The following is a 12,345-nucleotide window of genomic DNA, read 5'->3' on the forward strand; positions in this document are numbered from 1 at the left end:
CAAGCAGTAAGCTGGGTAGTGTCCTTTAATGGTGCTTGTATATGTAGCCAGTTTCTACTATGTATGTATGTGTGTGTGTGTGTATTAATGCCTCTGAGTTTAAAGCTAGACATGAGGAAAATATTCTATTGTGTAAGCTTAAAAACTTTCCTTATTTCCCTGGGCCAGGGAGTCACTCTTCCCCCCTCTTGTGTCACAGCTTTTAGAGGAGCAGCAAGGCCCTGTGGATATGGGCTAGAGGTAGCCATTCCTCATTACAACTTTGGCTACAGCTGAGGAAACAGTTTGCTATCATTAAACTTTGCATTGACTCCATAAAAGCACTTTAAGTAATGCAAATAATCAAAAGACTTCTGAATTCAAGGCTTTGTTTTAAAAGAACTGGAACACTAGCTGCTATCTGTTCTAGGATGGAAGGCTGGGGGAAAAAGTCACTGGCTGTCACTTACAATTGTTTTGCCAGAAACAGCTTAACGTGACTATTACCGACTCATACTTGTAAGCTATCTAGGCTATTTAGTCACTTAAAATTTTTAGCTCAAGACAGGGTAGTTTTGCATTGTACTTTTTTTTTTTTTTGAAAGATTTTATTAAGTTATTTGACAGAGAGAGAGAGAGAACACAAGCAGGAGGAGTGGGAGAGGGAGAAGCAGGCTTCCCACTGAGCAGGCAGCCTGATGCTGGCTTGATCCCGGGACTCTGGGATCATGACCTAAGCCAAAGGCAGACATTTAACAACTGAGCCGCCGAGGCGTCCTGCATTGTACTTTTAACGTGGGATCTGAAATATTCCTCATTCTCAACACGGACATAAATCCAGATGGACTTGTACCTCATTTAACTGATCATGACAACATACAGTGTACTTGTTGGGGCGGAGCGACAGGCAGAGATGGTCGGGGGTGGGGGGGGACAGGAGGCTTGGCCAGACTGTGTACACTGATAGTACAGGGTTTGAGGCCCAGCCTTGTCTTTTACCTAGTATAATCTTGAAGCATGATGTGGAGACCGTTCCCCCATTGGGAATAATATTTTCTATAAGGTAATACACATTTCAGCCATATTGTATTCTGAAAAGTATCTAGTAAAATTCCCTATTACCAAAGCATAATTCTTTCTTTTTCTCTCTTCTCCTGCCAGCAGTTCCAACAAGAGTAGTCACACCAGCTTTTAAACAGGGTGCAGAATGTCTGCTCAGGGGGCACCTGGGTGGCTCAATCAGTTATGCATTTGCCTTCAACTCTGGTCCTGCGATCAAGCCCCACGTCGGGCTCCCTGTTCAGTGAGGAGTCTGCTTCTTTCTCTCCCTCTGCTCCTCTCCCTGCTCATGCTCTCTCTGTCACTCTCTTGTGCTCTCTTTCTCAAATAAATATATTAATTTAAAAATAATCTTCTTCAAGGGGAAGTACAATTTTTTACACCCTAGAGAAATAGCTTAAGAAGATTAAGAAGATGCTGGGGGGAGGGGGGTTGGGAGAAGGGGGGTGGGGTTATGGACATTGGGCAGGGTATGTGCTTCGGTGAGTGCTGTGAAGTGTGTAAACCTGGCGATTCACAGACCTGTACCCCTGGGGATAAAAATATATGTTTATTTAAAAAAAAAAAAGATTAAGAAGAATTTGACACTTGTTCTCACCGATAATATGATCTGGCTAATTTGGGAAATGTGTTTTATACTACGGTTTCGATAAGTTTAGAAGGACTGTTCTTTGTTGATGGTCCTTTGTGTAGGAAGCTCATATAATTTTTCACCTGTTGAAGTTCTAGGAGAATATTTCTCTGGCTGCCCCTTGTAGAATTGGCTGGAATTCTCTCAGGGAGGACACAGGTTGAGGGGAAGGAATGAAATTGTTGAATATGAAAACAGGCTAAGTTCTTGGAAATTTTATGAAAATTTGGGAGCTATAATCTGTTAGAACCTGAGATGATATGCTCAGTACTAAAAACTACACACTGTACTGTCTCAAACTCACAAAATGCTTTGAGATAGTAAATATCTACTTCCTTATTTCATCTTCATTTTCTTAAAAGACAACAACAGACTGCAAAAGTTTCTGGGATCTGTTTTATTAGTAAAACTAAAAGCATCTGGGAAGAGTATTCTATTTGTATAAAATAGGAATAAATAGGTCATGTGTATATGTCTTAATTCTTCCATTTTTTTACACAGCACCAACTCATGCATTTATGCTAAAAGGTCATAAAAAAAACAAGTGTCAGTCTAGTTTTCAGAGCACCTCAGCCCCATTCTTTCCTTGTCTCTGGATCTATTTCATTCTGTTTTTTTTCTAGGTCTGGACCCTTTGCTTCTGTTCTTGGTGCTTTGGAATGATCTTGGTTTCCCCATCTTCACACCTTTGTGTTCCTATAGAAGACTGTGGCTTGTGTTCAGGCCTGTAGTTTTTTGGGCTCTGGGCTGCTTCGGATGGGATATCTATTACCCTGGCACCCAAGACACAACCAACTCTGCTTACACTCTAACTTCTCCCCAGGAAGAATGCAGACCTTGGAAATTTTATTTCTTCCATACTGACACAAATCAAAGGGCCTCATTAGGTAATTTTTTGTTGTTCTAATCAATGGCTAGTAACCATATCTTTTTTAAGACGAGGAGAAGCTTCAAATATATGTTGAAAAGTTTTATGGTAATAATTGACTCCCAACACAGACACTTCAGAGAAACATCAAAGTTTTAAAAATTCTAAACATTAGAGTTACTAAAATCAGTGGGGAAAACAATACTATTTTAAGATTTAACCAGATATTTTCCAAGGTAGTGATTTTGTTTTCCTTGGATAAGTATCTAGCAGTGGAATTACCGGATCATATGGTATTTTTGTTTTTAATATTTTTTAAAGCAGTCTCTGTGCTTTGTGTGGAGCCCAGTGTGGGCATGAACTTATGATCCCAAGATCAAGACCTGAGCTGAGATCAAGAATTTGACACTTAACCACTGGGCCATCCAGGCATCCCTCTGTTTTAAATTTTTTTTTTTTCCAATTTATTTATTTTCAGAAAAACATTATTCATTATTTTTTTACCACACCCAGTGCTCCATGCAAGCCGTGCCCTCTATATTACCCACCACCTGGTACCCCAACCTCCCACCCCCCCCGCCACTTCAAACCCCTCAGACTGTTTTAAATTTTTTGAGAACCCTCCATACTGTTTTCCTAGTGGCTGCACCAATTTACATTCCTTCTAGCAGTACACAAATGTGCCCTTTTCTTTATACCCTACTCCAACACTTGTTATTTTTTGTCTTTTTGATAATAGCCATTCAAACAGTTGTGAAGTGATATCTCATTTGTGGTTTTGATTTGCATTTCCTCATGATCAGTTGTGTTGAGCAAGTTTTATGTACCCATTGATCATTTAAAAAAAAAAAGATTTTATTTATTTATTTGACAGAGATCACAAGTAGGCAGAGAGGCAGGCAGAGAGAGAGGAAGGGAAGCAGGCTCCCTGCTTTGCAGAGAGCCTGATGTGGGGCTCGATTCCAGGACCCCGGGATCATGACCTGAGCGGAAGGCAGAGGCTTTAACCCACTGAGCCACCCAGGTGCCCCCATTGATCATTTTTATGTCTTTTTCAGAAAAATGTCTTTTCAGTTCCTCTGCCCATTTTTAAATCAGATTGTTTTTTCTCCATTAAGTTGTATAAATTCTTTATGTGTTTTGGTTATTAACCCCTTACCAGATACATGATTTGTAAATACTTTCTCTCAGCCATAGGTTACCTTTTCACTTGTTGATGGTTTCATTTCCTCTGCAGCTTTTTAATTTGATGTAGTATCACTTGTTTAGTTTTGCTTTTGATATCAAATCCAAAAAAATTCTTTCCAAGAGCAGTGGCAGAGAGCTTACTGCCTATGTTTTCTTCCAGGAGCTTTATGGTCTCAGGTCTTATGTTCATTTTTAATCCATTTCTAGTTGATTTTTGTGTATGCCGTAAGATAGTGCTCCAGTTTCATTCTTTTGCGTATAAATATCCAGTTCTTCCAACGCTGTTTATTGAAAAGAATACCCTTTCCCTATTGTATATTCTTGGCTCCTTTGTCCTAAGTTAATTGACCATATATGTGCATGTTTATTTCTGGGTTCTCTCTTTTGTTTTGTTGATTTTTGTGTCTGTTTTTGTGCCACTACTGTGTTGTGTTGATTAGTATAACTTTGTAATACAGTTTGAAATCAGAAAGTGTGATGCCTCTAGCTTTGTTTTTCTTTCTCAAGGTTGGTTGGATCTTCAGAGTCTTTTTTGGTTCCATACAGATTTTAGGATTGTTTTTTCTATTTCCGTGAAAAATGCTACAGGAATTTTGACAAAGATTGCATTGAGTCTGCAGATTGCTTTGGGTAGGATAGACATCTTAACAATATAAATTTTCCCAGCCCATGAGCAGGGTGTATCTTTTCAATTATTTGTGCCTCCTTCAGTTTCTTTTATCAGTGTCTTACAATTTTCAGTGTATCATTATTTTACCTCCTTGTTAAATTTGTTCCTAGGTACTTTATTATTTCTGATGCAATTGTAAATTGAATTGTTTTCTTAATTTCTCTTTCTGGTAGTTCTGAGATGTAGACTGGTAGAGCTAGTCTGAGATGAGACTGAAGGAACAAATTAAGTGAGAAAAATGAGGGTCTTTTATTGTCAGTCTGGGAAGCATCAGGCAAACAGCATTTGGCTTGGAATGTATTTTTAAGTTAAGACTTAAGTAAAGATTAAGTTGATCTAAGTAAATCAGTCACTTTGTTTAAAAGATTAAAAAAACCCCCAGTGTTCAGAGATACTGAGTATCCTACCCAGGTCATTGGCTAATTAGTGGCAGGGTTGACAAGAATGCAGATGTTTATTTTCACTCTTCTCGGAATCTTCAGTGGTAAGGGTCTTCCAGATACGCACAATGAAAATAGATTGCCATTTGAAGTCTTTATTAGTTGACAAAAAATCTGAATAAAATCATCAGAGTTCTCAGTAGTAGTAACACAAAGTAAAGATACCTCTACATTCCAAATTAACATTATCTCTCTATACCAAGTAGGTAGTTTTTATTCTTCTGTTGACTAAAGTCAGGGTTTAATTTCAGAGACAATTTTGCACATCAGGGCAGTAGTTTGGTTTGCTTTAAAACACATTTAAATAGATGGTTAAAAGTTTTAGAAAATATTCTGCTGCTGAATACATTGAATTAATGTGAATTAATTGAATTAGTAAGATAATATTAATTGAATTCATACGAAAATATGACAACAGCTATGTGAACATACACAAAAAGTCTTCTTGTGATTTACAGAGGCTAGAATGAAATACATTGGATCCAAATTAACTTACAAATACAATAAATATCAACCACAAAGCCTAAACAATTATATGCTCTCAGATATGTAGTGCCAGAGACCTGATTTGTGTTTTGCTGTCAGATTTGGTGTTCGCTCACTTCAGATCTTCACTTCACATCAACTTTCCTCCTCCTTGGTTCACAATTTGTGGAATAGGATTGGATTTCAAGATTTAAGATGATTGTTTAAAGGACTTTTGTTTCTAGTAACACCATGATAGGTCTTTCTAGATTTACATGTTTTTGTTTACTTGAGAGACCTAATTTTATCCCTTTATATTTGTGGGATTAGACAATTCAGGTGGGTTCTCACTTCAGGTACAGAGTAGTGACCTTAAGGTTTGCAACATTTAGGGAGAAATAAATAGTTCTCAATCCATATAATTTTTGCTGTTTAGCTATTATCTTCCCTCTCCTCAGTGGGCTATCTCTGTAGGTTCCACAAAGTGATCTTAAATTACGGTTATGCACCTGTTTTGTGGGATAGAGGTGGTTTTTCATGTTAATAAGTCATGTGAGGTAAATCGATTCAAAGATTAGTGATAGTGCTTTAAATTTGAGGAATATTGTAATTTCACTTTGAGATTGGTGGTAAAAGTAAAGGTGGTAGTTCTGCACTCATAAATCCTATCTGACAACAGAACACTTCATAATGTATCATGTACTATTTCTTTGGTGGAACACCAGAAATGTACTTTAGTAGCTCATAAATATATTGCCAGAATTGAGAATTTGCATTTGGGATGGAAGGTGAGGTTGTTTGTTCAACAGTAGTATTTTGAGTAGTGGCCGGAGTGGTAATTTCGATTGTGGGTGCAGCTGTAGTTTGGTTAGTTTCAGGTATAGAACTGGTTGGGGAAGGATTAGGTGTGGTATCTTGGGCAGCTGTGGTGCCCAGTGGAGTTGAGGAAGGTTCTGGTGCTAGTGTAGGTAGGGAAGATGTAGGGGGGGCAGCTGTGGTGTCTGGCGAAGTTGGGGAAGGTTGTGGTGATGGGGTAGCTGCAGGGGAGCTCGTGTTACCTTGTCCTGCAGATGTGGTTGTAGCAATAAGTGGAGTCACACCTGGAGATGTGGGACTGAAAGATGGGATTTGAGTGGTAGCCGCTGAGGTGGTAGTCGCTGAGGCGTTACTGTCCACAGTTTTACTTTTCTCTGGACACTTAAATGGCAGGGGACGTTTTGGCTTTGGCTTTCTCCTTTTTGTATGTGAAGGCTTTGGGTATTTGTATGGAGCAGAAATTAAATGCCTTTTAATTAATAGATTCCAGTTAGTTGGAAATTTTGGAATCGTTAGTAATTGGCGTTCTAATGTAAGTTGTTGGACATCATTCTTTCTGTGATATATTTTCCGTGGCTTTTTTTGACCTTCACTGAGCTGTGGAAAGAAAGAAAATGCAAGAGCTGAAAACATTCATTGATTTATCAACTGGGAGATTATTGTGGAATGTTGGATGGGCAGTATTTGTGGAGTTTTGGGAATGGAAATTGGATTGCAGTGGGTTGATTGATTATTCTAATTTTGCCAAATCTCAAGAGCAAATTGCTATTGAAGAGTTTCATTTTGTTAAGCATTTATTTCTGAGCTAGCTACAGTGGATGTATTCCTGTGGGTTCAAGCTTGGAGGATTAACGAGATCTGCCCTTTGTGTTTATAGTTTCTCTCTTCTTCCACTGTAGAAAACGATCAGGTTACTGCCTGAGGACTGAGCAAAAAGGGTACCCTGTTTGCTGCACTCTAGACTCATGAAACTTCTGTCAGAGACATTCAGTTGAGATCAAGGAGTCTTTTCTGAATCACACCTTTCACATCCGCCATCATCAAAAAAAGGAAAACAACAAAATCCTAAACAACCAACTTAACAAATACCCCACTTCACCTTTTTATCCTCCACATTGAAGAAAATTTAGTTTTTAGCTTTTGTAAATTGGAAAAAGAACTTTGGTCATTCATATTTAGTTTATTTATTTAAAATAGGCTCTACACCCAACTTGGGGCTTGAACTCACAACCCCAAGTTCCTGAGTCACAAGCTTTACTAACTGAGCCAGCCGGGCGTCCTGGCCACTACCTTTTAATTGTATCATTATAAAAATTATAATTATAGAAACTGATACATCAATTAATCCTATGATATTATAGGAAAATATTGCATGTTTATGCATTTTGTCTGGAGGAGACCTATAGCTTTCATGATTTCTCAAAGATACTCACATCTGAAAATAGCACTGATTTACTCCATTTCCCCAACAAATACTTGATCTTTATTTTCCAGTACACCTGAATGGCTTTCTGGCCTATGCTTGACAACTTCTACTAATCAGGTATTCTCTACCTATCTCACAGGTTGCCTCATAGTTCTTCTTGATACTAAATGGATTTTTTTTTCTGGGGGTCCATTCTTAACAGAACCGAGATTTGGTTTTTTTAGGTATTCATTCTTGGTCCAAATTTTGTATTTTGGCAGCACAGAGAAGATCCTGGAGATGTTCAAAATTTGAAAATATTTACCATGTCATTTGGGTCTTATATTCTGCAACATTAGCATTCTTACTTCTGAATGACATTATTTGACTTAGAGTACCATAACTGTTTCAATATCTTATCTCTAAACATACTGTAATTTATCTATATTCTCTTTTCCTGCATTTCATCTCCTACCGAATTTTAAATGATCAGTTGTATTAATTTAAATTAGAGAAAAGAAATATAACATAAGGATAAGGGGCATACTCAGAGTTCCAAGCAAGTATGGGTTATTTTTTACCTTCTGATAACTTCCATATAAACCCTTTTGAGACCACCTAATAGATAAATCATTCTAGTCCCCCACTAAGGCTTGGCATAGACAAAGGTGACAACCTTGAGAGACTGGCAGTTGTCCAGCTAAGATAACTTCCTCAGAGACTAATATACACAGCCTTAAAAATAACTTTGGAAAGAATTAATCCTTTAAAAAAAATTACATTATCCAGGACATTTCAGTTCATAACTGTGAATGTTCATGTATTAAAATATTGGCTTATGATCCATATAACCGGTATTTTTGCATAGCTGTCTTATAAATGGGCATAGAATTCCAGAGTCTACAGCTCTGAACCCAGGATTCTTCTCTGATCAGAAACATCTGTTATAGGGCAATATTTTTTTAATATAAAATAAGTAGGTCACCTTGTTAAGCGAATTTTTTCTCAAGATTCACATAATCACATAATTGCTTTGATTGCAGCAGGATTAGGGGCCTTGAATTCTGCCAACTCGGTGTCTACTTTTTTGTGTGGCATTTGAGGATGATGTGAAGAACTCCCAGATCTTCGAGGAGGATGTTTGAGACACACTGCCGCAGACCATCAGGAGAGCTTTGGGTCTGTCCTGTATCTGGCATTAATACTGAGTGACTTTCGGCAAATCACCTAATTTTACTAGATCTCAGTGTACTCATTTCTGAAGTGATTCAGATTAAATTAGATTGCAGATCCGAAGTCTAATTCTATGACTTCTTTGCTTTCAAACTATTTTCAATAATTAACTCCTGTTCATTCCCTTAATCAGATGATTACCTTCATGGGGGTGGGGATTTTGTTTTGTTAATCTCTGTATGCCCAATACCTAAAATTCTGTCTGGCTCATAATAGGCAGCCACTTAGATATTTGCTGAATGAACAAATTCATAGAATTGATAATAAAAAAGCCAAATTTCTCATCAAATAAAATCTTAACATTTATAAGTGTTTGTTATGTGAAAAAGTGTCAGCTCTTTTAATTTAGATGACCAAAATATATCTGTGATCTCTTGATGAAGACAAATTAATTAAAATCTTACTAGCTTTAATGTTAGCTTAGCAGACAACATGTATTCAATGGCCAGTTTGACTAGTTCACTTAAAATATATTGGCTAATAATTATGATTGGTAGTCATGGATAGCTCTGACAGAACTTTCTGATTAGAATTGGGATTGAGGAAGTTTGAGAGAGGGTGGTGTTGGAAATGCCTCTGAGAGTTTGAGCTTAGATTGAAGGATGGAAGTAGTTATAATAAATACAGGTAAGCCAGGAAGAGCATATTTAATATATCCTCATTTGCTTGTTCACATCTGTCAATTATCTTTGTAAAAAAGTCCTTATACTTTTTTGTGCACTTACTTTGTGTCAGGCCCTATTTTAAGTGGTTTACAAATGTAAATTTTCTTAATTCCTTAGCAACACCAGAAGGTCAGTACTATTATTATCCTCATTATAAAGATGAAAGAACTGAATCCCAAGGAGATTAAATTTTAGGAAAATATATAACAATTTTAGGGGAATTTTAGGAGATTTTAGGAGAATAACAATTTTAGGAGAATATTTATGACAATTTATAACAATTATAAAATTTACAACAATTTAGTCTCCTAAATTATATATTTATGTTATAAATATATAACAATTTTATAGTCATGATTTTTACATCTGTACTCAGTTTTATAGTTTATAAATACACATGGTGCTTATTACTCTTCAGCAGCTTTGTGAGGCATTTACCGTTACTACTTTTTCCCTATTGGGGCCCTATAGATAAATTATAGTTCAAGATTTATCTGGATGTTCAGATGATGAGCATAAGCCGACATTTTCTGAGCACCATTAGAGTGCACTTTTTGCTATAACCATGGAAATCAGTGCTAGGGTCTGGGCAAAGCCCGAGAGAGAGAGAGAGAGAGAGAGATAGATAGATATTTTGGTGGGGGTATGGGTATTATGTGGTAAGTGGGGAATAGGAGATTACCCAAGAGTAATTCTGTCTACTTTAGCAGTTCTCCTGTCTTCTCTATTTTTTATAGTCATAGTATTCTGAGGCTATTCAGTCTCACTTAATAAATCTACATGTCACTTCTTAACCCTCTCTTCCAATTTGTCAAAATAAAAGTGAACAAGTACATTCAGGTATATAGCCTTAGATATAAATATGGTTCTTTATTACATCATGTATGCTCTTGAGTCACTGCTGATTTTAATTTTACCTCCCTAGTAGACCCTGAAAGTTTTTTTTTTTTTTTTAAATCTTAATTTATTTATTTGAGACAGAGAGCACATGAGTGGGAGAGGGGCAGAGGGAGGGAGAGCGGCAGAGGAAGAGGGAGAACAAACTCCTCACTGAGCAGGAAGTGCGATGCCGGGCTCAGTCCCAGGACCCTGGGATCATGACCTGAGCTGAAGGCAGATGCTTAACAAGTGAGCCACCCAGGTGTCCCAGACCCTAAGTATTTTAAAGGTAGGGTCCATTTTTGTAATCTTTTCCTGGTTTTGGAAACTGGACTTTCCTCTTCCCTTTTGTGCTTCCTTCATTTTCCCTATCCATATCCAGACTACCTACATTTTTTCTCTAGGTGATTCTATAAGGTTCCATGGCTTTGGTAGCTTTAAAATATAAACTTCACTCTTAAACTTCTTTTTGAACTTCAGACAGTGTATATCCACTTGTCTATTGACATCTCGTTGTAGAAGTCTAAGAGCCATTTCACATTTAACTTGTCTAAAACAGAACTCTCAAGTTCATTCCCTTTTTCACTGTACACCTAAGCAACATAAGTTTGGTAGATTTAATCACCAAACTACATCTTAAATCCACCCTAATATTTTGTTTTAATTGCTGATATTTAGTGCAAAATACTGGCATCTTTTATCTGGACCACTGCCTTAGCTTCTTGCCTGGTTTCTCTTAGTTTTTGTAACCTGAAATTTGTTTTCTCCCCAGGACCCAAAGTCTAGTCCTTCCCCCGTGGACGGTCTAGTCATCCTGAGGCTTCCGGATATACTGAAAATGAAATCCATGTTCTACGCCAGTGAGACCTTATGTGATCCATTTTTTGTATCTCTGTCTTATCACACCCATGGTAAAGTGAGTGCTGTGAAAATATTAACATGAATGGAATGAATCGTTTCCTTGTGCTTTAATTAGCTGTTTTCTTATGTTTCACAGAAAACAGAATATATTAAGTGTCTTGGAAATAGGAATTGCACATACTTTTCAAGTCTCAAGTATATATACTAAATGTTACTGATATGGAAGAATAACAGTTATTTGGGTGGATACTTACTGAGAAGCAAGCACTCAGTGTGCAGATGCACACCAGCAGTGTCAGAGGCTTCATCTTTTTCTGTTGATTCTTGGGAAAAGCAGAAAAGTTGCTCACTGTTAGTTATATTGTGAGAGATGGGATGCATTTTGATTAATGACTTAGCTTTGTTAGAAAGTACAGTTTAAAAGATGGCAATGGTTTCTGACAATTATGTGTATATTTTTCACTCCATAGTGGTAAGGCAAAATTACTTCAAACTAAAACACATTCTTTAAAAGAAAACAATGGAGGAGAGTCAAGAATTACTGTTATGACTAGTCTGTAGTATGGGCATTTTTCACTGATAGTAAAGATTGCCTAGGAAGGGCGGGATCTTAAGAAGTTTAACAGGAGAAAGAAATATTTTCCTTCCTATTTCAATTCTGATTCTAGGAACTTCCCTGTTTGAAAAACCATTTTACAAATTATCGGATATTTATTGAGCAGCAAATGTTCATGATCTTGTAAATGTTCCACGATGTTCTTTTAAGCAAGGAAAGTGTTCCTTATCTCTGTGTTACAAGGCTGTTACTGGGGACCAAGGACCATACCAAAGGGACTCTTTCTCAAACTACCTTCCACTGAAGATTTTGCTATTTTATGCCCTTTTTCTAAATTCTAAAGGGTGGAATTATGTTATACTCATTTTTATATCATCACAGTCCATACAGAGTATAGATTTAATCAATTAAAATGCTTCCAAAAATAACTATTCTTGGCTTTAGGCTATAGGAGGGGAGAGTAAAGGAGGGACATGGCCTTCTATATTTCTTATTTTGATCCTGTATACCATATGTACATATCAGTTTGATTTCAGAAAACAGAGGTAAAATCATTATTTAGAATGCGTACTGTTATGGCAAGTAAATTTGTGTGCACACATCAATGTAGCGTGCTGTCAGATCAGATAC

General features: G+C 37.1%; 1 protein-coding gene across 1 annotated transcript; it reads right to left on the reverse strand.

The window, feature by feature from the left end:
* Positions 1-6,002: 6,002 nt before the first annotated feature.
* MUC7 (mucin 7, secreted) lies at positions 6,003-11,467 on the reverse strand. Its single transcript, XM_044225768.1, has 2 exons — positions 11,414-11,467; positions 6,003-6,713 (listed from the first exon to the last, which is right to left on the reverse strand). Exons 1-2 carry the CDS (start codon positions 11,465-11,467, stop codon positions 6,003-6,005), a joined length of 765 nt encoding a protein of 254 aa, XP_044081703.1.
* Between the last annotated feature and the right edge of the window lie 878 nt (positions 11,468-12,345).

The sequence above is a fragment of the Neovison vison genome, chromosome 11, assembly GCF_020171115.1.
Source record: "Neovison vison isolate M4711 chromosome 11, ASM_NN_V1, whole genome shotgun sequence".
In the NCBI taxonomy this organism is placed as follows: domain Eukaryota; kingdom Metazoa; phylum Chordata; class Mammalia; order Carnivora; family Mustelidae; genus Neogale; species Neogale vison.